The 25,705-nt window shown below is 56.7% G+C and overlaps 6 protein-coding genes across 6 annotated transcripts; 4 read left to right on the forward strand and 2 right to left on the reverse strand.

The window, feature by feature from the left end:
- Positions 1 to 235: 235 nt before the first annotated feature.
- LY79DRAFT_592412 (uncharacterized protein) lies at positions 236 to 1,597 on the forward strand (the record flags this gene model as incomplete). Its single annotated transcript, XM_060561416.1, has 3 exons — positions 236 to 526; positions 589 to 1,385; positions 1,450 to 1,597. The coding sequence occupies 3 exons, from the start codon at positions 236 to 238 to the stop codon at positions 1,595 to 1,597; spliced, it is 1,236 nt and encodes a 411-aa protein (XP_060411195.1).
- Positions 1,598 to 3,081: 1,484 nt separating this feature from the next.
- On the forward strand, positions 3,082 to 4,891 carry LY79DRAFT_592413 (major facilitator superfamily transporter; the record flags this gene model as incomplete). The annotated part of the gene is made up of 2 exons (XM_060561417.1): positions 3,082 to 3,517; positions 3,570 to 4,891. 2 exons carry the CDS (start codon positions 3,082 to 3,084, stop codon positions 4,889 to 4,891), a joined length of 1,758 nt encoding a protein of 585 aa, XP_060411196.1.
- Positions 4,892 to 13,263: 8,372 nt separating this feature from the next.
- Positions 13,264 to 14,241, reverse strand: LY79DRAFT_315684 (uncharacterized protein). The gene has a single exon (XM_060552370.1). The coding sequence runs from the start codon at positions 14,072 to 14,074 to the stop codon at positions 13,442 to 13,444; it is 633 nt and encodes a 210-aa protein (XP_060411197.1). The 5' UTR covers positions 14,075 to 14,241; the 3' UTR covers positions 13,264 to 13,441.
- Positions 14,242 to 15,155: 914 nt separating this feature from the next.
- On the forward strand, positions 15,156 to 15,921 carry LY79DRAFT_562407 (uncharacterized protein). Its single transcript, XM_060558472.1, has 2 exons — positions 15,156 to 15,209; positions 15,332 to 15,921. The coding sequence occupies exon 2, from the start codon at positions 15,349 to 15,351 to the stop codon at positions 15,868 to 15,870; it is 522 nt and encodes a 173-aa protein (XP_060411198.1). The 5' UTR covers positions 15,156 to 15,209; positions 15,332 to 15,348; the 3' UTR covers positions 15,871 to 15,921.
- Positions 15,922 to 18,521: 2,600 nt separating this feature from the next.
- Positions 18,522 to 21,984, forward strand: LY79DRAFT_315721 (fungal-specific transcription factor domain-containing protein). The gene is made up of 3 exons (XM_060552372.1): positions 18,522 to 18,974; positions 19,043 to 21,441; positions 21,525 to 21,984. Exons 1-3 carry the CDS (start codon positions 18,620 to 18,622, stop codon positions 21,666 to 21,668), a joined length of 2,898 nt encoding a protein of 965 aa, XP_060411199.1. The 5' UTR covers positions 18,522 to 18,619; the 3' UTR covers positions 21,669 to 21,984.
- Positions 21,985 to 22,712: 728 nt separating this feature from the next.
- LY79DRAFT_672023 (fungal-specific transcription factor domain-containing protein) lies at positions 22,713 to 25,494 on the reverse strand (the record flags this gene model as incomplete). Its single annotated transcript, XM_060563997.1, has 2 exons — positions 22,713 to 23,847; positions 23,903 to 25,494. 2 exons carry the CDS (start codon positions 25,492 to 25,494, stop codon positions 22,713 to 22,715), a joined length of 2,727 nt encoding a protein of 908 aa, XP_060411200.1.
- Positions 25,495 to 25,705: the final 211 nt, after the last annotated feature.

Here is a 25,705-nt window from a genome sequence, read left to right on the forward strand (position 1 = left end):
GCATTGACTGGTTCGTCTTGCTGTAAGCTTTCTCCGAATTACTCACCCTTCTCTCTGTGACTCTCCCCCGGCTGCCTACCCCGCCACACAATATTCCTGCAACTTTACCTTCGAGCCTCTCCCCTTCGTCGTGTCACCCACTCTTGTACACGCACGACACAAAACCTATCACCGAGAAGAGCCCGTAATTGATTATCTTCTTGTTGTACAGAATATCCATCCGTCACAATCCACGATGAGCGCCGCCGAGGAAACCAAGCCCGTCGAGGCTGTTGCCGCCGAGGTGCCCGCCCAGGCTGAGGAGCCTGTGAAGGCCGAGGAGCCTGTGAAGGCCGAGGAGCCTATGAAGGCCGAGGAGACTGCCCAGACGGAGGAGTCCGAGGTTAAGCCTGCAGAGTCCGAGAAGAAGGACGCCAACATCATCAAGACAACCGCCCGGATCGACAACAAGCAGCACTCCAACAATGTGAAGTTCGACCCTTCGCTTCTCAAGGAGACAGATGACCCCGTCGAGATCCGCAAGCAGGTAAGGCGCCGCATCTGCGTGAATCAGGCATGATCGCATTGGCTAACGACGACCGAATCTAGGTCGAGTTCTACCTCTCCGACAGCAACCTGCCCCACGACAAGTACCTGTGGGAGCTTACTGGCGGATTCGAGAATAAGCCCATCCCCCTCAAGACCATCACCAACTTCAAGCGCATGCGCCGCTTCCAGCCCTACTCCGCCATTGTCGCTGCCCTGAAGGAGAGTACCCAGGTCAACATTGCTGGTGAGGAGGGCGAGGAGACCATCCAGCGCAAGCAGGCCTACGCCCCCAGCAGCGACAAGTACAACGCCCGCTGCGTCTACGTCAAGGGCTTTGGCGACGAGGAGCCCTCCACCCAGTTCGATCTCGAGGCCTTCTTCACCCAATTCGGCCCCATCAACGCTGTCCGCCTCCGCCGCACCAACGAGAAGCTCTTCAAGGGCTCCGTCTTTGTCGAGTTCCCCGATGAGGAGGCTGCCCAGAAGTTTGTCGCCCTCGACCCCAAGCCCAAGTGGAAGGACCACGACCTGAAGATCATGCCCAAGATCGACTACGTGAAAGAGAAGAGCGCTCTGATCAGCGCCGGCAAGCTCGAACCCAACACCTCGCGCCGATTCTTTGAGGGTAAGGAGGGCGGCGACCGTGGCGGACGCGGCCGTGGTCGTGGTGGTCGTGGTGGCAATTTCGGCAAGGATGACTGGAAGCAGCGCCGCGACCACGACCAGAAGAACGGCTTCAAGGGCGGCCGCGGTGGCCGTGGTGGCCGTGGCCGTGGCCGTGGCGGAGACCGCCGGGGCGGACGCGACAACCAGGAGAACCGCAAGGACCCCAGCGAGGTCACGAGCGACCGCAACGCGTACGTACCCTAGATCTTGTTTTCCTCCGCCTGGAGCGAGCAGCTTTACTGACCAGTCCTACAGTGGCAAGCCTACCATCCAGGCCACCAACGACAAGGGCGAGGTCGTTGCGGAAGAGAAGAACGACAACGGCAAGCGCGCCCGCGAGGACGACGGCGCCGCCGAGCCCGAGGCGAAGAAGGTCGACACCAAGACGGACGTCGCCGCATGAGGCGAACGAGGTGGACATCTATCCATTGTGACTTGGATTCCTCTGAAACAAGATACCACTTACAAAAGCAACTTTATCGGACTCGATTTTTTGGCTCTCCTGCCCGTTGACAAAACGAGGCAAACGGTCTACGGCGTTGATGGGACTTGGCTTTAGGTATAGCTGGCTTAGAGGTCTGGTTGTTACGAATAGCATGACATGAGCATGTGACCTTACTCGGATAGTGCCTCCCGTCTTGCAAGATTGCAACTGCGAGAATTATCCGTCCCTACTTATCAGCGGATATACGGCGCTCTGTGTCACACGTTAGTCAATCGAGATATTTCTGACCATTTGCAACGATTGTTCGGCTCTTGACTTGGTTAAATTGGCGTGAGGGCGGCACGAGGAAAGCGCATCGTTCACTTGCTTGATTGAGCATAAGCCACTACGATGCCGGCATCTCGAATCGCGGGCCGGTACCCATTGATTAAGGAGCAATGAAGCCTTAGTCCCTCCCCTCCTCGCATGTCGGGCAACGACCGAAATCGCAGAGATGCAGCACGTTCAAGGATCTTGGCGTCACAGTTCTGAGGTCGAAAGGGTTGCACGCTGTGACAGGTACACTGCACAACCAAGCCATGGCAGTGGTCAGCTCCATCTAAATGCAGAGCGAACCAACAGGTGTCATCCGAAAGTCAGGGACCCTGGCTCGGCTGCCGATTCGGCACCGGGCACCGGGCCGGGTAGGCGAAAATACGGAGTACGGAGGCAAAATCCCGGACACACTCGGCACCGGTAATTCATTTCGCTTCGCTGCGCCATGCACGCTTCCAAGAGGCACGGCGTATGTGCTGTTGTACGGTATGTCTGCCTTAACCCAGGCTCCATTCTCACATTTACACCGTTTCAGTGACAACTTGTTGCCGGCCACGGCCTTGGGTCATGTGATAGAAAGGTCTAAGCACCTGGAGAACGATGCAAGCGATCGGGTATCTCTGCGCTTAGCGCCGCGTCATAGAGCATCATGTGGCCAAGGAAGGCCGCCCAAAAACGCACCTGTGTCGATGTGCCGATCTACATGGCAAGTATCCGGGGCCAGAGATATCGGCAAGGCGTCCACCTTGCCAAAGACGCAGCTACATGACCAATGAAGTAGTCATGCACGGTGGGCCACAGTTCTGCGGAAACGCTGGCTGGGGGGGCAGCCGGGGTTAGGAGATTTAGTTGGGAATTCCGAATTATTCATTCCTTCTTAGTAGCTTGCATGTCCCAACGCTTTGCTTTTTAAACGAAGGGCGTCTCCGGCTGGGTTTCTAGTGCTGCTGCGTGGATTCCAGCTTCAATACGGATATTTTGCCCTATTTGTCGAAGGCTTGCTTCCCCTGCCTGTCTTCTCTCACATTATTAGTATACTCTTACAATACTATCAGCGCCGGGTTATTGGACTGGCATGCTGAGAGACAGACACTAGTTGTCTTATTCACCCACAGACTGATCCGGTGATGGCGGACACAAATAAAACTCCCGCAACACAGCCCAATCATGAGGACCAGTCAACAAAGCCCCAGAGCAAGACGCTGAGACAAGAGGTCGAGGGGACAATCGCCGCGGCGGCGGAAAAGGAAGTACAAGAGAAACAGACGGGCTCACGGCTTTCAACTTCCTCGGAAGGCAGCGACAGCAGCTCGGGACACAGTGGGCATGTCCTCCAGAGCACGAGAAGCGCCAGGTCGCGCTCCCTCTCAAGGACGATATCTGAAGTGAGAGATGGCATCGAGAACAGACGAGACCTGGAACTGGGCTCGCAACCAGAGTCGGAAAAGACGCCGACTTTCAAAACACCACGGGATCCCAACTTGGTGGCATGGGATGGTCCAAACGACCCTGGAAACCCCAAAAAATGGTCCATGAGAAGAAAGTGGGCAGCAGTCTTCTGCGGTATGCTGATTTCCTGTGTGTAAGACAAGACTCGCTCACTAAACATCACCAGTGTCATGCTTCACCCTCCTCTCACCAGTCTCCTCGTCCATGGTCGCACCCGCCCTGGAGGCCATCGGCAGTGAACTCAACATCACCAGCTCCTTTGAGCAGGCTCTTGTCCTCTCCATCTTCGTCCTCGCCTACGCCATCGGCCCTTTGGCGTGGGGCCCCCTCTCGGAACTCTACGGGCGCATCATCGTCCTCCAGCTCACGAACTTCCTATACATGTGCTTCAATCTCGGGTGCGGCCTTGCCCGCACAAAGAGCCAGATCATAGCGTTCCGTTTCTTCGCCGGCCTCGGTGGCTCCGCGCCTCTCGCCATCGGTGGCGGTGTTCTTGCAGACCTTTTCGAAGCCGAGCAACGCGGCAGGGCTATTTCGATTTATACGCTCATGCCAATGCTTGGACCAGCCATCGGTCCAATTGCTGGCGGCTTCATCACGCAAAACACGACGTGGCGTTGGATCTTCTACAGCACCACAATCCTCACTGCCGTCATTCAATTCATTGGCATCTTCGTCCTCCAAGAGACCTACGCGCCCGTGCTACTCACCCGGAGGAAGAACCGCCTCATCAAGGAGACGGGCAACGCGGCCTTACATACCGAATTCGAAAACCCCGATCGTACCATGGCCCGCACGCTCAGCATCGCCTTCACCCGTCCATTCCGCCTCCTCGGCACCCAGCCGTTGGTGCAGTTCTTGGCGCTGTATATGATGTACCTCTACGGCCTGATGTACCTCGTTCTCTCGACTTTTCCCGCACTCTGGACCGGCGAGTACGGCGAATCTGTCGGTATCGGCGGACTGAACTACATCTCCTTGGGTCTTGGCTTCTTCATCGGAGCGCAGGCAGCTGCGCCGATGCAGGACCGCATTTACGCTGCCCTGAAGCGTCGGTACGTCCCCGACGGCGGCCCCGGACGCCCCGAGTTCCGCGTGCCGATGATGATCCCAGGCGCCCTGCTGGTCCCTGCGGGGTTGCTGATCTACGGCTGGACGGCGCAGAACCACACGCACTGGATCGCGCCCAACATTGGCGCGGTCATCTTCTGCTTTGGGGTGATTGTCGGGTTCCAGTGCATCCAGGGCTACCTGGTTGACACGTACAGCAGGTACGCCGCGAGCGCGGTGGCGGCGGCGACGGTACTGAGAAGCTTGGCGGGTTTCGGGTTCCCTCTGTTCGCGCCGAGCATGTACGAGAAGCTGGGTTATGGCTGGGGCAATTCGGTGCTTGCGTTGATAGGCGTGGCGATTGGGTGGCCTGGGCCGTTGTTGCTGTGGAAGTTCGGGCCGATATTGAGGAAGAAGAGCCAGTATGCTGCCGGTTGAAAAGCGTTCGAGATAGCCCTGCGATAAGAGAAAGAGAAAGGCAAGCCCTTTGAGCTTGAATGATTGAGTCTCTCTAGACGTCCTTTGGCGTTGGCAGCATATCCGAATTGGTCTACTTTTTGGGACATTTCACTTTGAATAACAGGTTACATCTCCATTTAGAGCACGAATTTCATGACATAAAAGCAACCAGATTCAGCGCTCACTGTATCCTGTGCATAGTTTATGGCAGATATACAGAATAATGATACCAAGCTCTTGGATGGGGACGGGGGGGCGGTTGACAAACCGTTCAACACCAGGCTCAATCTAATAGGAGACCAAGATATGAGAGTCAATATTTCTGTCCCTTTCTGTGACCGTATCTCGCTGTGGTGCTGATAGGAGTGGGCCTTAGTTAAAGTCAAAATCAGCCCTGGTGACACTCCTCGAAAACATACAGGCACAGGAACAGAACGGCCAAGTTTGCAGAAATTTGCGAATACTGTGGTGCCCTACGCAAGTAGTTTCAGGGGCGAGATATGGCGGAGTGCGGGGCACCAATGCTCGTTCGTTTACATTGTCTGGTTACTGGGACGTATCCCCTTAGTCGGATCGTTATGAGCTAACCGTAGCCTTCCTATAGACTGACGACTCGGTTCAGTAAAGTCTATGGTGATGTTGACTGACCACCTTCATTCAACTGATTGTGCCGCAAGGACGGGCTAGATACATGTTAATGTAGTCGCTTGAATACATGGCAGTATCAGTTTCTAAAGAGAACGGCATTTGGAAATGAGCTTAACATGCTCGACTATGTCTCTCAGTACCATTTTTCAAGGTGTGTTGAGGACTTTACCTGAGTAGACTAGGCTTAAATGTCACAAATATAAACTGTACGTAAACAAGTTGGTGTCTCATAGGATTATAAAGTTTGTACTAAGATTTATATACACGCAATATCCATGTTAACTTTTGCTCGACAATTGTATGCAGTTGAGTTGGTTTTAGCTTCATGCCTATAATAAACTCCTGCTTTCATCAATTCCAAAAGACATCTCTAATTGCCTAGTCTTATCCCGTGGTTGAATTCAGTTGGTGTCTGTAGTTGTCGTAGGTTGGTTGAATAGTTTAGATGCTTCGTCACCGATTAACAGCGACCTCAGACATCGAATCTCACTGTGGTTATCGGGCATGTGTAACAATCGTTCTGACAGCGGCCATGGATAATGCTCAAATTATTGGATGTATGAAATCTATAGACACGATTGGCTGCTTAATACCGTCTTCCAGCTGTTTGGCGTTAACATAAACTTGACCCTGAGCGGCCTGCACACAATAGACTTTCTTCTAGTATCTAGCTTGGCATTCAATAAACTTTGGTTTGCTGACATCGACCTCGATACTCAAACTCATGACCTGCTCATGAAAGTATACATACTTGACCGCGCGGCCAATGTGTTGATGATAAGTGAACGCCCTACCCGTATTACTGCGGACTTCGGAGCTAATCTCATCTTCGCAAACGATGATCGTAAAGACTATTTTGGGCACGTCACTTATCAACTGTAACATGGTAGACATCAAACACGGAATCGTACGCTGCGCCATGGCCTACATAAACATATTTCGCACTCCGAAAACTATGTATAAATCCAGGTAATTATGAGCGTAATCGTCATGCCCTCAAGGCACAGCCAATCATCGTATCACCGGCACAACGGAGAATTATCGCTTGCAGGTACGCTATGTGTTTAAGTCCAGCAGCAGAAAAAAAATACAATCGCTCTTGCAACTGAGGTGAACCAGCAGTGGGAGCGGGGAGCGGCTCGCAATTTTTAGGACGCTGTCGCGCCGGCAGACCGACGTTGTCCTCGATGACTGGGAGCCATACCAGAGCGCTCAGAACCCCAGCGTAAACGATCAGCAGGATAAACGTCAACGCTGTTTCCTTGCAATAAGCCGTCTTCTTTGAAGCGCATAAGAACTGGTGTTTAAACACGTGCTTCCCAGTGGTACGGCGCGACGAGCCTGAATGGGTACTCTCGGAACCAAGAGTTCTGGAGCCGGTATGGAGCTTGCTTACTATCTAGCCCCAGTGGTAGAATACGATCCTACGGGTATTCCTTTCAACTCAGGAGGAAGCGTTCCCCGATGGAGATGTTCATTTCTCCCACTCTTTACACTCTGTCTTCAGGGTTATGGCCAAACGCGACTAGAAACGCCTATCGGAGGACTAGGCATGTTTGGGTGCATGCTTGATATCCTCTCTACGTAAACCCGTCTGCCATTCTTTATATTGGTAAAGGTCAAACTATCTCTTTGTTTTCACTCCCGGAAATTTCATATCAATAGATTTTCGGTCCAGGTACTACCCCTTGGCAAATTTGAACACGCAAAGTATCACATCGTATAACCCCGGGTTACTCATCGATGGACGCTACTCCGCTTAGACTGAGAGCCCGAGTGATCAAACTCGGAAGCTTCGCATGCCGCCGTGTTTTCCCAAGCCATACGGTCTTCTCTAAGCCATCCAGTGGCCCTGTAGCGCGTGACGTGGCTTGCACTTAGAGATTGCCAGACCTTTCTACTTTGGGGCCGTAAGGTAACAGCACCTCCCGAACCTCGTTGGCGAACAGTAAAAGACACCAAGGAGCCGCCACGGTTGGCGGATCAATCCTTGGTCGGAATGCAGCGCTGAAATCAAATGTGACGGGCTTTCAGAGCCAAGCACCGTCCTGTCATGGACGAGACTTAAACTCCGGTAGTCAATACAACAGGGGACGGGACCGGGACGAATGTGGCCTTTAACAACACCGATCCGTGGCACCGACATAAAGCCACCATATTTTGAGGCACACAATGGTCGGTGATAGATCTGCCAACCGCAGAAATAGGGAATGACATGCCGCTATATATCAACCAAGGAAACGCAAGAAAGTCAGTAAAAGCAATTCATGTGATGCCAAAGCTGCCGTAAAAGTCTCCGACAGCGCTCAACCGCATGATGCAATGCAGGCCTTCCCGCAGACCCTGCCTGTCTAGCTTCAACTTCCCCAGTGCCAGCGTCGCCGCAATGCCCGGCATCCCGTCATCACCGTACAGAACCTTATATCACAGGCCTCTAATTCGAGCCGCACGCTTAACGAGGCGCCACCCGTAAGAGAAATGGCTTCCGTGTGACCGAGGGAGGAGACGGTCGTGCTTACCGGTCCGTGGCGGAGGAGGTGACATCGTCCAACACCCCTCGCATCCAGACTTTGAACTACCGTGGGAACGTTTTGGGGGGGGGGGGGGGGGTGTGGAAGGGGAGCTCGAAATTCCAGACGGCCCGGAAGGATTGGTGCGGACCTCTCATATCTTTCTTTAAATGGAGGTCGTTTAGTGTTCACGGTAATTGCGCGCGGCTTGGCCGTATCTGGAAACGCCCAGGTCGGAGGGGAGGCTTCCTTGCCACTCCGCGATGGCGATGATGACAGCGGCGCAGCAGCAGCGGACGATTTTGTTGGAGTTGCCCCCCAATATCGAAGATCCTTTTTAACGGTCATATGGACCATTGCAAGTCAAGATGCTGTATGTTCCGCAGACGGAGGTGATTGTCGCGACGCTCACGGCTGCTTGTCCAATAATAAGAGGAGCAGGCCAGGCAGGGCCTGTTTGAGCTGATCCCTCTCAGGTGGCCGGAATGGGCTCGCACCACACGATATGAGGGATCGATGTCATAATCTGAGCTGATTAGCAGGGAGCGCTAGCTTCCACTCGATGGACCGATCGGACCAGACTCTAATGTCAGGGGAGGCTATATCGCGAGTCCTATAACGCGACACCTGGGTAGTTCGTCCCGTCGGATGCAGAGGACGGCGGCTCGACGGGAGAAACACACACTTGGAGGGGGCACTACGGACAGACGGAAGTGAATCTGCACACGGTCATCCAACGGCGTCCCGAGAGACCTCATTCCACCCCCAGAGGCTCCGCTCCATAGACTTGGAAGCCTTTGCCCTCGTCCCAGACCAACCCTTTCAGGACCTGTGAGATTGGAACTGTAGATCTCAGATGGCGGCCTAGCCAAAGCTGACCCAAACCTGAGTTCATTGCACAATATGCGTGCTCATGCCGCGCTCTCAGCCCGCCAGCTGGGCACCTTACGGAGGGCCCCGAAGGATCGACTGCTGTCTTCCTCTATCCACACCGGAAACCCAAGGTCAACCTGCAGGTCCACGGCACCTGAACGGTTGCCGCGGGGCTTGGGGAAGGGAGTGGCGACGAGCCCACCCATCAATGGTCCAGCATAGAAACGATGGCCGCGAGCAAACCATCCAAGCCCCCCGCTCCCTCCTCCACACCTAGTGCCTCGATTAATGCGCCGCTGCTCCAGGTTGAGAGAGAGGTCGGCTGCCTTTGCAATCTTGTCATGCATGTCTGCAGCTGAGCGCCCGCTGCAACCCTAGACGTGCTGTTAGTCGTACCGGGCGTCTGAAGCAGCTGGTTTCGTGCGTTTGAATACCCAGAAGATCAGGACGCAAGCTCCCCCCTCCGATTCCTCCCCCCCCTCCCCAAGGAAAAGCACCCTTCTGAGAGCAACATATCCATCAGAGGCCGCTCCTCCAATCTGTGCGATGCTGATAAAGCTGCTTGCATCCCAACGGCGGCCGCCGGCCTTGACAGAATTTAACCGGCACGTGTGGGCCACTATAGAACATGTCCTTTCCCCCGACCCCGGATGTTGAGATTAGGTGTTGGGCTTGAAGTCAGGTACCACCGGCACACGCGGATAGTCAGTCACGATCCGAGAAAGGCCGCAACAGCAGTGGCTCTGACCCGACAGATGTCGTGCTCACAGGCCCGGGTGCCCCGTGTGGAACGGCCGTCTCATCCCGTGCGGGCTGTCCGAAGCTCATGGGAGGCCTGGGACGCACTCCAGAAGAAACCGGTCTCAAGACTGGTCGACCGGGTTAGGATGGCGTGGTAATGCTGGGTGGCATCGAGTCTGGGCGCCCGAGGTGTTTCTATGAGAACCCCCGTTCGCGCTCGTTGCGATACTTGAGGCTCGCAAGCAGCCCAATGAACACAGCAATCCCACCATCCCTCTCCCCTTCTGAGTCGTCCTCCCGACTATAGCTCGTGAAACTTTCCAACGCCACTCGGGCCATACTGTCTATCTTTGATGCGGCCCTGATCGTAAACTGATCGGTAGCAGAAACGGCGGGATCCTCCCTGATCAGCAGAGCGGCATGTCAAGAAAGAGAGAGACCTTCGCCCCAGGAAGAGGTGACCTTTTCCCTGCGGTTCCCCGCGATGTGCAGCAGCCGCTAGGGAAACTTCCCGAACACGGTCTGTTATAAAGGCCGGGCATCGTGTCGATTCCCGAGAAGCCGGGCATGGTTCAATGCCTGAGCCATTGGCCGTCGTCCTTAGGGGGGGGTGTGTGTGTGTGGGAAAGCGGCCAACGAGCCCCAGGAGCGTTTGCTCTCAGGCGCTGAAACGCGACTGACGAGCAGGTAGCAGACTCATGTCCCAATGGTTTGGTAGCCGGGCCTTGATGAGGTCTGGTCGAGATTCAGTTTCCATCGATCAAAAGGTGAGTGAGTATACGACATTGTTACCCCTGCATGGAAGAGCGGTCCAGATGCCGAAACCTCCCCCCCCAACGAGGGAATCCCCCCTGATCTTGCGTTGCTTCAAAGTTCCGAAGACGACCCCGGGTATAGATCTGCTGCGATGCCACGAAGCCTAAATCATGATGAGCGAGGCAAACCCATGCATGATGGTTGCTTCATCTAACGGTGGACCAGCTCCGTATAAAGTCTGCGAGCTTCCGGAAATACCCTAGACCATCCGTCGTCATTAGCTCCTCAGGTTTGATAAGAGGGCGTAAGAGCATTTCAGGACTTTGACGCGCTGGCCAGGGTACGATGGTTACGGTGACGGCAGGCGACGGTATAGTACGATCCCCGGTGATGAGTGATTGGCTGAGAGGAGTCCATGGCGTTGCGGCTGGGACGACATTGGGATGAAACTATCCGTCACATAGGCTGCACCAAAAGAAGAAACATATCCCTGTGTTCCAGTCATGACTGATGGTTGACGCAGAAGGAAACTGAATCAGAATGCATCGCAACGGGTGCCAAAAAGAAAGAAAAAAAGAAAAAAAGAAAACAAAAAAGCCATTTGCCGGCCCGGGCTGTCTGCGGATGCCACGTGGCTGTGAAGGGGCGAAGGGGACCAAATCACGTCCAGTTGGGCGGCAGTGGGCCCAGACACGAAGGAGAGCGGAATGGCTACCCATTCGGTGGCGTGCAGGAGAGACATCATGAGAGAGCGACATCGCGCGGAGGCTACGCTATGCGCAGAGTGAGCAGTATAAGTGGGTAGCAATGCATGACCGGACTGGTGAATACCTTGGTTATATGAAGCGTGATGAAAGAAGCATGCATCGAGAAGCAGCTCGCCTCATGCTCTGACGTTACCGAAAGCCACCACTGCGTCCAAGCTGGCAGTCTTTGAGTGCCCATGAGATGTTCAGGGCATGCGGCCAGAACAGGCGGTCACTGGCGTTGGTGGAGTTGGACTGGTAACTATTGGGGACCCGAGTACTCCGTACCTACGGCAAACTTGATCTGGTGTGGATGAGTTGGGGTAAGAACAAGGGGGGTCGATTGGTTCGTGGAGGACGCAGCTGTGGTAAAGCCGCGAATGAGAGGCAAAGGGAGCGTCGGTCAGATCTTCCTCGTTTAAGTCTTGGAGTTGCGGACCGAACGCCGTTAACGGCATGGCGCCAACCCCCAAACGCCGTGCCGTGCTTAGGCCGAGATACCTCGTGGCCCTGAGAACAACCTAAATTGGTGGCGCGGTTCCAGCTTGGGATTCCCGTCGAGGACGTGACGTCGAACGAGCAGCCGTCTGTCTGCCTGGATGACTTGTCCGGCGATCCCACCGAGATCATATGCCACGTTCAACCAACAGCCTGCTGTAGGTGTGTGGCGATCCCGAGAACGCCTGCCATGATGTCGTTGATGGATGGCGCGGACGGACATAGGTATGGTTTTTTTGGCGGTGGGGTAGTCACCAAAGGTCGGCCAAGGGAGATCGACCATTCGTTCTTGTGCCGCTGGGTAGCCTCGGCCAGCTAGTATTACCGCTCGCGAGCACTTTCTGGTAGCGAGACATCGGTCAAATGTTGACGGTACAACCTGATCCTCCAACTATGCTGCTCCATGCGTGGGTCCCGAGATGAAGATGGAATCCGGGCGCTTCGCTGTCGGGAGTCCGGCTGCCCTCATGGCAGGACTTTTACAACAGCTTCAGCCACGAGACGCGTGTCTGCAGAAGACTACCTGCGACTCGCATGGAGCCGTAGCGGGCCACTGTCTCTGGGGAAAAGGGGAGCTTTGTACAATGTTGCGTGTTATTCGTACCCGGCGATACTAATCACTGGTCGTAGTGTACACTACCTAGGTACCCATGATCAAAAGTTCCCCAGAACGACCCACTCGCCCGTTCAGAATCGTTGGCAAATTGAACTAGTTTAGTTCCGCCAATGCCCGCCGTTCTTCTTCGACCCTCCGCTAGGCAGATTCGGGAAGAGGCCGTGATATGGGGGGGTGGTTTCGTGGTTGTAGACCCTCTCAGGCGTCGACTGCGAGCGAGTGTCTGGTAAAGGGACAAACAAAGCAAGGATAGCCTGAAGGATTGACAGCGAGAAAAGAAGCCAGGACCTCGATGCGCGCAGTGTGGCTGGCGCACAGCTTACTCGGGGGGATGATTTGGCATTCGAAATAAGCAAGCAACGAGACGGACGGGCGGCTCAGTGTAGAGGGGAAACCGAGGCCATCGTAAAAGATCGGCTCTTATCCCTACACGGCGTGACCCTCGGGCAGGATCGAGTCGTGGTGTGGTGTGGTGTGGTGTACGTTATGAATGCTGCGCGCGTGAGTGTGTGAGTGTGTGAGTGTGCGTGTGTGTGCGTGGAGCAGGCGGGACGAGGGAGGTGAAGAGAAAGATGGTTTTCTCCGCACATGTGCGGAGAAGCGATGACTAGGCTAGGTAGCAGTTGAATGGGCCGGATCAGCGTGGCCGTTTCTCCAGACTGGGAGGAGGCATGCAGCCTGCAGAAACCCATCCGAGGGGGGGGGTAAAGGCGAGCCAATTAGACCGAGGCGCTCGAGTACAGAGTGCCTTGCAGGAAACCCGTACTCTGTACTTTGAATGCAAGTCAGTAAGTACCCTTTTCCCGTCTACGAGGTCCTCGACGGCTCCCGTTTCGTCAAGTTTTGAGTTTCCCCAATTCCTTACACGTGAGAGAAGTCTCGAGACCGTCCCGGTCTTGAGTCCTCTTCGCGATCCCGGGGGGGTTGGTGTGCGTGTGAGTGAGTGAGTGAGTGTGTGAGTGTGTGAGTGTGTGAGAGAAAGAGGCTACTTGGAATGCTTCATGACACGACTGGCCCGGAAAACCAGGCGAAACTGTGCGGAGGGATGCTGTGGTTGGGATTGGAGACCAAAAGCCTGTGTCCCGATTCCGGTCTTGGGGGAGGAAGGGTGCCGCAGCGTTCCCCTTGCAGGTGGCTTGCCTTATATTAAATCGACACCATCAAGCAAGAGCTGAGCCGAAGGATTCGTTGGCTCTGCCGGGGAAAGGTGGATGTAATGGGGCTCTGGGTTGGACGGAATGCCGGGGCGTCTCGCGGTGCTGTGGCAGGCCGTCGCCGTGGTATCTACTACGTAGGTAGGAGGGAGGGAGGTTGGTTTGCGACATAGTACACGGATACGCGGTGCGTTAGCGATGTCGGTAGGGGATGGCTTGGAAGTCGTCCCCTCAACGTGTGAGGGTCGGTCGGTGCCGTCCTGAGCCGTGTCTTGGGGGGTACACCGAGTCCAGGTCATTGACACGAAGATGGCGTTGCCTCCCTTGGGCAGTATGGGATCCGTGACGATGGGTTTCCCTGCAGTCGCGCAAGTGAGGAGTCGGACAATGTTTGCTGATGTTGTTGCAAGAAGGATGAACATTGGCCGGGAAGAGGCATGATGGAGGCTGCTCCTGGGCTGGAGTGTAAGAGAGGGAAGTCCCCTCGAGGTGAATGATTTTACCTTCTGTCTTGGCCTTGGTTGCTCACCCGACCCGTGTTTGGCGAACATACCATGTAATATCCAACAGCGAGCAAGCTTGACGGCCAGAAGCAAAGAAGACCCTGAAAGTTTGCCCATGTCTGTGATGAGAGAGTAATTGGCCACCCACCACCCCTGCTCGGGTCTTGAGGTACGCACATTGGTTGATTGCACTGCATAAGGGACGGAGACACAGAGACGGCGACGGTGACGGTGATGGTGATGGTGATGGTGACAGTGACAGCGACAGCGACAGAGACAGTGACAGTGACAGCGAGAGCCAGAGAGCTGGCTGCGTCGGTCATTTTACTCAGTAATGCCGGGATTGGGTCCCGGGGAGGCCAAAGTTAATCTAACATGCATGTTTCGAGGCAATTGAGGGTCTGCCCATGGCCCCCCCCCCCTCGCTCACCCGGTGTAACAACAGTGCGGTGTAGACCACCTAAACCTGGTTTAAACTACCGTATCCACTCGTTAGATTCGTACACTGCACTGACCATGGGCTGCTGGATAGGGCCTAGCGGGCTGGCAGAAACAGGGATCTAGAAGTGGCAAATGTAGGGGTTAGTCAGCGTCAGCAGCAAGTTTGGTGGAAAGGGTTAGGGTTAGATGGGTGGGTGTGTGGCTAGGCTGGCTGACCGCCTGTTGAAATAGGCCTAGTAGGTGGTCAGTGCAGTGTACGAATCTAACGAGTGGATACGGTACACTGCTCTCTGGATTACACGCACACTTCCGGGTACTGGAGGGTAGCACTGAGACTGACTGTGCTGGGCAGAGACACGGGACTGGCGTGCCCGGGCCCCCGGAGTACATCTTCCGCCTGACCGACGGGCAGCGTGTGCTCAGCTTCCCTCGAGGCATGGTGCGGCACGGGAGAGTGCATGCCGCTGTGTACTCCACACTTTGTACGAATCCTTGGTTGTTCATCTACCCAGGCATCCTAGGCGTTGCGTGCAGTCAGTGGTGGTTCCAAATAAACTCGGTGTCATCTGCCTGCCAAACATCTTCCAAGATCAACCCAGCCCGTCCCATCCGTCCCCTTTCATTCCAGAACCCGTTCCTCACGACTATAACTGAACTCGTCTGTATACAGGTACATTAGTGTAGTGTCTTGGTACGAGTGCACTAATTAGTTGGTCTACATCTCCAGTCCCTCCCTTGCCCCCCCCCCCCCCCCCTCTCTCTCTCTCTCTCCGCACTCTCTCCGCACTCTCTCTCCTGCCATATAGGACCCCTGTTTGGACTGCTCAGCTATTACTTAGATCACGGAGGTAGTATTGCCATATACCGACGGCATACCTAGCACCTGCATCGAGAACCTGGAGGGTGCAGGTTGGGGTAAACGAGACAACTCACACAGTCTTCTTGGGGCGATGCCATCCACACAGATGCACTCACGTCAGGACAGGTCAGGACAGGACAGGTCAGGTCAGGCGACCTACCTTAGCGCCAACGTCCAATATGAGATGCCATGCCGTCCATCGTCAGTACGCAGTACGGTAGAGGCAGCCCAAAAGGGCCTCCTTTCCCATGTCCTTGATCCCCCGTTTGGGCACATATTGACAATGCAATCGATGAGAATCCGGGGTTCTTGCAGGGACGCCCTCCCCTCCTCTCACCGCATGCTGTACGACTGCACTACATTTACCAAAACCTCAACGTCGGACACCTACCACCCCCATGTCCATGAGGTGCGAGACTGCCGGCGTTGTCCTCCCTGGATGATGCGACGCAGTCCGCGTCGGGGGCCAACTGATATGTACGTCGAAGGGGGACATGGTGTTTCTTCACGTTGGGGCGGCCATGTCGTGTTAAATGGAAGCTTAGCCCCCATCACTATCATCATCACTAGTTCTCTTCAAAGATTAAAAAGAAGAAGAAGAAGAAGAAGATGATGATGGTGATGATGGAGATGATAAGCAAGAGATGCTTGCGTGTACACGGATAGTATAGTACCTCGACACCCTCTAAGCCGCTCCAAAAACGACCGGCCCTGCTAGCTATTGCCTGCCGCTTGCACAACGGCCAGGAACGCCCCAAACCCGGCATGCGCCCATACCCAGCGTCCCTGTGTACGGAGTATGGGACGTGGGATTGCCGCCAACACTGGCGGGTGCCTGACGAGGTAGAAACGTGTTAGGCCAGAAAGAGGTTGCGGCACCGCCATGACAGTGGACGGAGAAGGATGGTATCCTGATAGCGGTGACCTGTGGTTGGCGGCACCCAGACAGATCGAACTAGAAAGAAGCCAAGCCGCACTCGAGCAAAGAGAAAGAAAGGGGCGGGTGGCCAGGATGGCACAGTCCGGACAGAGCAAGTAGTAGGTATGTAGGTAGGGGCAGGGCAGGCTTGGTGGGAGGTCTGGAGACGAGTCTGAAGACTGGAGAAACGAGCAAAGAGAACGAACCATGACGAGACTCGGACAGACGATTCCCCAACTTTTCAGTCTCACTTCCCCGACGAGGGCAGTACCAGCCCCCCCGGCCCGCTCCTCGGAAACCATCCATGCATGCTGCTCGCTCGCTCGCTTCATACACTACCGCCCGCGCTACAGAAGCAACAAGTCGGTCGAAACGAGCCTGAGCCTGAGCCTGCCTTGTCCCGGTGGGTGGGAAAAGGGTTTTGATGATAGCCTGTCACCGCCATGTCTGGCTCTCTCTCTCTCTCTCTCACTCTCACTCTCTCTCTCACTCTCTCTCTCTCACTCTCTCTCTCACTCTCTCTCTCACTCTCACTCTCACACTCCCACTCACACACACTCTCTCTCTCTTTCTCCCGCGTGTTTGCTCTCCAAGGATTGTTCAGGATTGTTCGCCCCCTTCATCTGTCTCGTCGTTCGCAGGCAAGTCTTGCTCGACCGATGCTCTTTTTTTCTTCTTTTTTTTTTTGGTTGGGTTGTGTTTCTTCTCTCGAGGATCGGCCACGGGAATCCCGCGCTGAGCCACTTGTTTCCCCCCCCCCCCCCCCCCCCAAATCAACTAGCCCAAGGCAAAGATCATCATTCATCACCCTGACCTGGCTGGAAGGGGTGCGGGGGTGAGCCCGTGGTTCTAGACCGGCGCAGCAGCATCTTGACTCTTTGAGCATGGCATCCGGCCGGCCCTGTTCCTCGCCCCAATATGATGCCGCTCTTCTCCACCCCCCTCCAACAACTCACTCACTCAACCCCGTCACTGTCAATGTCAATGTCAATGGCCCGCTCGCCCGTTGCTAATTTTTCCTTCTGGTTGCTGGCCCGTTACGTTACCTACTCCTCCTCCCTCACCTTGTCATCATCGCTCATCGACAGACAGCTCCTGGCCCCCCCCCCCCCTGCTCCCTCATTGCAACCCTGTCCCCCGTCGTGAGCTCGCATCTTATTACCGAGTATCATGTACGGATACAAGTGACCCCATATAATAAACAGCTAGAGTCCAAGGAACCACAGAGTCACCATTTCGCTTCTTCCCCCTCTTCGAGAACCTGACGCCCCCCTCCCGCGGTACGTCTATGCGTCTGTACTTTGTACATGCGTTGCCAGACGCTCTTTTATTTTGGTTTATTTTCTTTTTCTTTTTTGCCCTTCTCGACTTGTTCGTGCATATCCGGTCCTACATCTGCTGCTTTCGCCGCCTGTCACCACCCATTTCCCTCCATCTCGTGTCCCTTCGTCTCTTCGTGTGCTGGATTCACCAAACCTAAACGACATAGTCCATGCCACCTAACGCCACGCCCATCAGCCAAACCTTTCTAGAATACGACCAATTTGGCCATCAGCATTTTCTCGTGGGCTCCCTCCTGTGCATACGCGCCGGGGTCCCGTCCGTCTCCAGGCGATTTCCCAGCTAGGATACGAGAGACATTGGGAGAAGGGGGTTCGAAGGAGGAGCTCGACATCAGCAAGATTCATCGACTGTCGGCCTCGCATTCACCACCGTCGATCGCGTTGAGAACCCAGGCGCCGTTCCTCAGCTTGACAGCCATCTTGAGGCTGCGGCCGGGCAATTTACCAACCGTACAAGAGAGAGCAGAGGGCGCATTTGTCCCCACCTGCAAAGCTCAAGGCGAAAGGAAGAGGACCATAGCAAACGGTCTATATCCAAGGAAGCCTCTTTGCAACGAGCCGTCGAGAGATACGAGAGAGACTCGAGGATCAAGGTTGGTCTCTTTCACCCTGCATTCCCCCCTCCCTCGCCCCTTTCCAGATCCTCCGTCGCTTGATCCCCTCCTTTCAGCCTGCTGCTGGGCTTCTTCGGTCCCCTGTCACTTGTCCCGTCTTTCCAAGCCAGCAGTCCGTCGCATCTACCCCGCAATGTCTTGGTGTTGTTGGTTATTACTGAGTCCGTCCGCTTCTCGGTTCGGCTCGTATACTAACAAGCACACGCTCCACGCCCGCCCGGTTTCTTGATTCTGCCCCAACCCGCCTCGGCATCGCTAATTAGACGACGCAGGGAATACGTGTGCACATTCTCCTCAAGCGGCGTCACGGAAAAAAGAAAATATTAGGTATCTACCTACCGGCGGTCCCCAGTTTGGGTTACAGATCCCGCCATCCCGGCTTTACATGAACAGGTACAACTAGGTCCTCGCGGCTCGACCAACATCTTCACCATTCGGTCAATACACCACCGCCGACGGCCTTGGTCCCAGCGCAAGGAAGACAAGATGTTGTCCAACCCGCTCCACCGATTCTCGCCCTATCACGGCGTGCAGTCCAGCGCCCTCTTCTCCAACGCACACGTCCCGAACGGCCATTCTCACGCCAACGGGCTTGACCCGCTTGCGCCCAACTCGCACTATGCCTTGCAACAGCTCCAACACCACGTAGGGGCGCACGGCAACAACCCTCATCTCGCTCGCGGGACGCCTCAGTCGAAGCATCGTCAACACCCCTACGGCCCAGCAGCCCGATCATCAAGCGCTTCCGGGCCCATCCGAAGGAGGATCAGCCGAGCCTGCGACCAATGCAACCAGCTTCGCACAAAATGCGATGGGCAGCACCCTTGCGCCCACTGCGTAGGTAAGCATGCGGTGGTCACCCAAACCGTCGAGCCTTGAGCGCATGTTCTGACTTACGCGCGTCCGCAGAATTCGGGCTGGGCTGCGAGTACATCCGCGAAAGGAAGAAGAGAGGAAAGGCGTCTCGGAAGGACCTCGCGGCGCAAGCCGCTGCACAAGCCGCGTCGGGAGGGCCGGGCCAGGGTCAAAAGTCGCCCTCCGACGACAACGGCCCCCCGTCGGAGCAGGGCGAGTCTGCCAGCGTCAAAAACGGGCAGTCCTCGGGCAACGAATCGCAGCAGAATCATGGCGGAAAGGTCATTGACGAGCTTAGCGACGATGCCATGCAACACAGCCAGAGGACGGGCTCGCTCGACAGCCTGGGAGACCTGGCTGGCGGCCACCCAGCTCACTTGTCAACCCACCACGGAATGGACAGGGACCACCACATTGAAAGCCCGACAGCGATGGATCTGAACGGTTACGGCGGCGTCCATGGGGGGTACGACAGGCAAAGCCTGGGCGCGCACATGATGCCGGGGCCGTCCCACGCGGCGTACGCCCCCTCCCAGAGCGCCATGTCGGCGTATCCCGAGATCCCGTATGCCATGCAGACCCAAAGCCCGACGGCATATGCCAACAGCGCGCCGTTCCGGATCGCCGCCAGCCCCATCAGCGCATATCCCTTGGGGGGCGAAGCGACGTCGCCCGAATGGATATCCATGTCACCCCCGCCGGCGCAGTATCCCTCCTCCCACATCCCCGGGAGTGGCTACGGGCACGCCGTCAAGAAGCTGCGATATCCTGTGCTGCAGCCCCTGCTACCCCATCTGGGGAACCTTATCCCGCTGTCCTTGGCCTGCGACCTGATCGACCTCTACTTCGCGTCGTCGTCGTCGGCGCAGATGCACCCAATGTCGCCGTACGTCTTGGGCTTCGTCTTCCGCAAGAGGTCCTTTCTCCACCCGACCAAGCCGAGGCATTGCCAGCCCGCCCTGCTGGCCAGCATGCTCTGGGTGGCCGCGCAGACCAGCGACGCCCCTTTCCTGACCAGCGTGCCGTCGGCGCGTGGCAAGATTTGCCAGAGGCTGCTGGAGCTGACCGTCAGCCTGCTCAAGCCGCTCATCCACGCACCGTCGGGCGACACATCCCCCGTCACCAGCCCCGTCATTGACGGCGTGGCGCTCGGCGGTCTCGGCGTCGCACTTCCCGGGTCCATCAGTATGGATGCCTTGTCGGGCGAGTCCGGGCCGTTTGGTGCTGCCGGCAGCCTCGACGACGTCATCACCTACATCCATCTCGCGACCGTGGTTTCCGCAAGCGAGTACAAGGGCGCGAGCCTTCGATGGTGGAACGCGGCCTGGTCGCTCGCTCGCGAGCTGAAGCTCGGCCGCGAACTGCCGCCGACGCCGCCCCTCTCCATGAGCCAGCCCAACGGCCATGAAGCGGACGGCGGCGACGTCGACGGCGAGGGCGAACTGGGCGTGAGCAGCCACCCGGGCGCCATCACGGAGGAAGAGCGCGAGGAGCGTCGTCGGATATGGTGGCTCGCCTACATCGTCGACCGGCACCTGGCTCTCTGCTACAATCGCCCCTTGTTCTTGCTCGACCTCGAGTGCGCCGGGCTGTTGCAGCCAATGGACGACACGGCATGGCAGAATGGGGAGTTCCGCCCTGCTACTACCCACAACGTCACGACGGACCCGAGCCTCAGGGACTCCTCCTCGACGACGACGACGGGCCAGCAAGGCCGCGTACGCGGGCCGCATTTCGAATGCACGGGGCACAGCATATTCGGGTACTTCCTACCCCTGATGACCATCCTCGGCGAGATCGTGGACCTCCACCACGCCCGGAACCACCCGAGGTTCGGGGTCGGCTTCCGGTCGGCGCGCGAGTGGGACGACCAGGCCAGCGAGATCACGCGCCATCTCGAGGCGTACGAGAAGAGCCTCAGGCGGTTCGAACAGCAGCACCTCACGCGGCCCAGCATGAACCTTGACGACAAGGGCGACGTGGCGAACCCGGAGGGCGTGGAGCACAGCGCCATCGCCGACATCGGGACGCCGTCGGTGCACTCGGTGCACACCAACGCGTCGAACCGCATGACGGAGAGCGACATCCAGACCAAGATCGTCATGGCGTACGGCACGCACGTCATGCACGTGCTGCACATCCTGCTCGCGGGCAAGTGGGACCCCATCAACCTCATCGACGACAACGACCTGTGGATCTCGTCGCAGGGCTTCATCACCGCCACCGGCCACGCCGTGTCGGCCGCCGAGGCCATCAACAACATCCTCGAGTTCGACCCGGGCCTCGAGTTCATGCCCTTCTTCTTCGGCATCTACCTCCTGCAGGGCTCGTTCCTCCTGCTGCTCATCGCCGACAAGCTGCAGCTGGAGGCGTCGCCGAGCGTCGTCAAGGCGTGCGAGACCATCGTGCGGGCCCATGAAGCCTGCGTCGTGACGCTCAACACAGAGTACCAGGTAAGCTCCCCTCATTTTTACGTGTGTGTGTGTGTGTGTGAGAGATATTGGGTGGACCAGGTGTGCTGATTCCTCGTGTGCAGCGCAACTTTAGCAAGGTTATGCGAAGCGCCCTGGCGCAGGTCCGCGGCCGAGTGCCCGAAGACCTCAACGAGCAGCACCAGCGCCGGCGTGAGCTGCTTGCTCTGTACCGCTGGACCGGCGACGGCACCGGGCTGGCCCTATGAGCCAAGGGAGGCCCGGCGTGAAGCCTCCCCCCTCCCCCCCTCCAGGCATTGTGGCGATCATACAGGCGCGCGATTGGCACTTAGAAGAGAGAGAAAAAAAAAAAGACGTTTATCAAAGAACGACAAGGGACATGGTACGGATACACAAAGGAAGGGAAGGGGGGGGGGGGGGAGGGGGTTGGCTCATCATATCCTCTTACGAGGCGGGCCCTACTGAGCCACGAGAGACGGAGGTGAGTGATGGGTAGAAGACAGACCGTTTGGGGGTTCGGGTGGAAAGGAAGAAGAGTTGTTCTTCTTTGGAATTCATATCATGGCTTGTATGTGGTGGGTTTATATATACCTTGGGTTTGTTTTTGTTTTTGTTTTTTCTTCCGGAAATGAAGGGAAGGGGGAAGATTTGGGTTTTTCTTGTCAATATTGGACTCTTTTGGTGTTGTACGAGGGGCTGGGAGGGGGGGGAGAGGCGACGGATAGGAAAATGGGGGCGAGGACGAATCCACGATTTGATGGAAAGGATGGGATGGAATGTGGTTATTTTACTTTATTGAATTCCTGTACATAAGTGACGTTTTGTCTGACGAGGAAGTAGACCAACAGAGATCAGATCCCATGTCCATCGAGAGTCGGCCATGTGTCACCTTTACGCTCCCACTGCTCTCTTTTTTTATCTCTTCTTGGTGTGTGGTGCACACGTGTGTAGTGAGCCGTCAGTGATGTTCGACAGTGGTATGTTTCTTCCTCCTTTCTCTCGTTTTCTTTCTCTCTCTCTCTCGTTCTGGCCGGGTATTCAGACAGACTGCATGGTATCCGCCCAAAAGGTTACTCATATCTGGTTAAGTGGAAGGGGATTCCATCACACTCCTTTCTGTCCTGTGCAGAGCGTACGGTATATACCGCCGGGAAAAATAGATAAAAATGGAAGCCAGGTGTGCCCCCTAAGCCAATCGCTCGTAAAATAACGCGCCGCCAGCGTCACCCCTCTTACCCCCTCGGAGCGCCAAGGTATCGTAAGTGAAGCAAGTGAGGCCGTTCCTCCTGCCCTCAATCCAGACCCGGAAGCCAACCGTTGGTGTTCAACGAGCTCAGCCCCTCGAAGCTGGGACTCAGTTGATCCTCGGACGACTGCCTTTGCGCCTGCGATATCCCCTGGCCACCGCTTCCCGCCCCGCCACCGCCGCCGGAAAACATAAATACCTGGTCCCCGGCGCCCGTCCGCATTACCGACCCGGGCCCACAAACGGACGTGGCCATGTTCCACGCTTCAAAGTTTTGGTGCCACTTTGCGCCGTCGTTGAGGAACCAGTCCTGGTCGAGTCCCTGGAAGACCTGGACGGGTGCGATATGCCGTCCGTTCGACACGCCGGAGCGGCTGCTTCCTGACGGCGTGAGGTTGTTTTGCGGGGTTCCGCTCATTGCGTTGTATCGTTGCTGCTGTTGATACGTTGGGATCGACTGCGCCGGCCCCGCCTGCGCCCACCCGCCGAGCGAACTCTGTCCCACGCTGCCACCGCCCCCGAGGAGCTGCCGCGACGACGGCGGCCTCGTACCGCTGATCTCCCCCACCGAAGCGCTTGCCATGAGCAAGTCTGTCTGGCTCGGCGTCGCGCCCGCGTCGCCCGCGTGCGGTTGGGCGAACTGGTTCAGAGGGGTATACTGGTCCCCGTACTTCCGTGCTTCTGTCCCCGGCGAAACAGGCTGCTGCTGCGGCGGTGAGGGCGACATCGTCACGTGAGAATACGGTGATGGCACGTCGGACGTGCTAAAGGTGCCATACTTCTCATCTGTTCTCTGCAGCACGGCCGAGGCCTCCTCGGGAAGCTCGACGTTCCACTTCCGCGCGAGGACGCTGATGATGCTCAGCGTGCGGCGTGCGCAGAGCCAGTCCTCGGCGATCTCCTCGAGGTGCTTCACGCCGTGGATGATGTCGCGCTTGGCCGTCTTCTCGGGCAGGTTGAGCATGTGAATGGTGCAGGCGCTGTGGATCATGTAGACGGCGATGTTGCAGATCTGCCGCAGGTTCCACGTCTTCTTGTAGAGGCGCATCAGCTTGGAAATGGCGCCCGCGTTGGCGGTGCAGATGCGTCGAGGCGAGACATGTGAGGGGAGTGGGGATGCGGCAGGGGTGTATTTCAGGAAGGGGCGGAAGAGGTGGATGTATTGAAGATGGAAGAACATGCTATGAGCCAATCAGCCGGGGACAAGTTCACACGAGCACCATGAGTGATACTCACTGTACGAGGATCACATTGGGCAGTTGGCCATCCTTTGGTTCCAGCTCCTTTGGTAGCTCCTTTCGCCAATCCTCCAGTCTCCTGTGCAGCTCGCTGAGCTTCTTCAGCTCGACGGACTTGCCGCTTGAGCGTCCGATGTGATTTGGATGGTAGAAAAACAATAGCAGGTCACTACTGATCTCGCATAGCTTGGACAGCTGCAGCCCGATGGCGCGCGTCCTCGACGGCTGTTTTGATGTCTGGTCGAAGCCCGCGTCTGTGTACGGCGCCCACAGCTCGGCATCCTCGCCGGGGAAGACATCGTACTTTGGCACGTTGTACGAGTTCTTGGGTATCTGCGGCAGCCTACCGAGATAATTGGACCATGCCTTATCGAAGAGGAAGCAGCCCCAAAAGGTCACGCGCCTCGCGTCGACGGCGTGCTCGCCGAGGTTCTCCTTGTCCGGGGACATACCCCCGTCGTCAAAGTTGAGACCAATGTCCTGGGCCATGCGGAAGGCCATGCCCGAGTACACCCAGCCCTTGGCCTCACGGCCGCAGCCGGCCTCGCGGACGGACATGAGGGCGAGGGCCTGGACTGTGGTGAGACGGGGTCGCTCGTACTCGTCGTTTTCGACGATGAGGCGCTTCGCCTCGGCGAAGAAATGGTCGCCCTTGGTCCGACTGTCGCCAGGGGTGCCGAAGGCCCCAGGCACGCTCGTGAAGTGACATCCGAGTGCCAGCATGGCGTTGACGAGTAGCGACGAGCAGTATATGGTGCGCCTGTGTTGCAAGTTGTGCTTCCCTCCCAAGAAGTCGCGGTAGAATAGCGTCTTGGATAGTGTGGTAAAATAGGTGTAGTGCCAGTTGAAGTACATGTTCATGAGGTGAGCGATGAGCTCCTTGTCATCGGTGACGCGGGTCCAACTGGTGATGGGGTCCTCGTCGGCGAGGTTGGCGTCCGACTCTGGCTCGTTGATGTCGGCGTCGGCGGGGTCGCCGAGGTAGATGAGGTGCGAGGTGCCGCCAATGAAGCGTACTGAGCCGTTCTCGAGGCGCAATTCGCCCATTTTGCGGGCGAGCTCCCTCTCGCCCTCAATAGGCATGTCGTCGGTGTAGTCGTCGTCGCCATTGTCGTTGTCGTCGGCCTCCTGGAGCATGGTCTCATGCTTGAGGATCTGCTCAGCGACGGTGTCGAGACTGTCACAGGTGCGGATCCTCTTGACGATGTCAGGGACCTCGTCTTCGTTGGCGTTGAGAATGGCCTCGATGAGGATCTGCAGGGTCGAGTTCCGGGCCTTCATACTGTCAATCTTTTCCCGGTAGACGCCCTTCCGGCGGTGGTCCGAGTTCGGATCATAGACGCACTCGGTGCCGTAGACGCTGGTGCAGGCGGCGCAGCTGGGCATGGCGCCATTGCATTTTGATTTCCTCCGGCGGCAGGCGATGCAGGCTGTGGATACACAGCGTCGCTTTTGTGACGCCGAGTCGCCGCGTCTCCGCGACGACTTCTTCTTGCCGTTGGAGGGTGGTGCAGAGGAAGAAGAGGAAGAAGGGTTTTCGGGAGGGTGAGTGAGTGAGCCGACGGAGGTGGACAGATCCTGGTCATCCATAATGAAACAAGACAAAAGCCTCTTTTCCTGTTGCTCCCCGTTTCTGTTTCCTGTCGACCTACCGAAAAAGACGAAAAAATTGGAGGGGGAAACCGGAGATGCTGGGCTCAGTCTGGGCGCGGTTCGCGGAGATGTGGGAATCTGCGGATGGGTACAGGATCCTTGGGGGGAGGGGCGAACGGAGTGGACGCCGGCGGCAGGGCGAAGGACA

Source organism: Colletotrichum navitas (genome assembly GCF_030913465.1).
Source record: "Colletotrichum navitas strain CBS 125086 chromosome Unknown LY79scaffold_58, whole genome shotgun sequence".
In the NCBI taxonomy this organism is placed as follows: domain Eukaryota; kingdom Fungi; phylum Ascomycota; class Sordariomycetes; order Glomerellales; family Glomerellaceae; genus Colletotrichum; species Colletotrichum navitas.

What these genes read in the sequence shown, in the direction of transcription:
- LY79DRAFT_315684 (XM_060552370.1), bottom strand. Translation starts at nt 14,074, where the DNA reads ATGGGCAAACTTTCAGGGTCTTCTTTGCTTCTGGCCGTCAAGCTTGCT.
- LY79DRAFT_562407 (XM_060558472.1), top strand. Translation starts at nt 15,349, where the DNA reads ATGCCATCCACACAGATGCACTCACGTCAGGACAGGTCAGGACAGGAC.
- LY79DRAFT_315721 (XM_060552372.1), top strand. Translation starts at nt 18,620, where the DNA reads ATGTTGTCCAACCCGCTCCACCGATTCTCGCCCTATCACGGCGTGCAG. An exon ending in CCCTTGCGCCCACTGCGTAG is followed by an intron (nt 18,975 to 19,042) that starts GTAAGCATGCGG and finishes GCGCGTCCGCAG; the next exon opens with AATTCGGGCTGGGCTGCGAG. An exon ending in CGCTCAACACAGAGTACCAG is followed by an intron (nt 21,442 to 21,524) that starts GTAAGCTCCCCT and finishes CCTCGTGTGCAG; the next exon opens with CGCAACTTTAGCAAGGTTAT.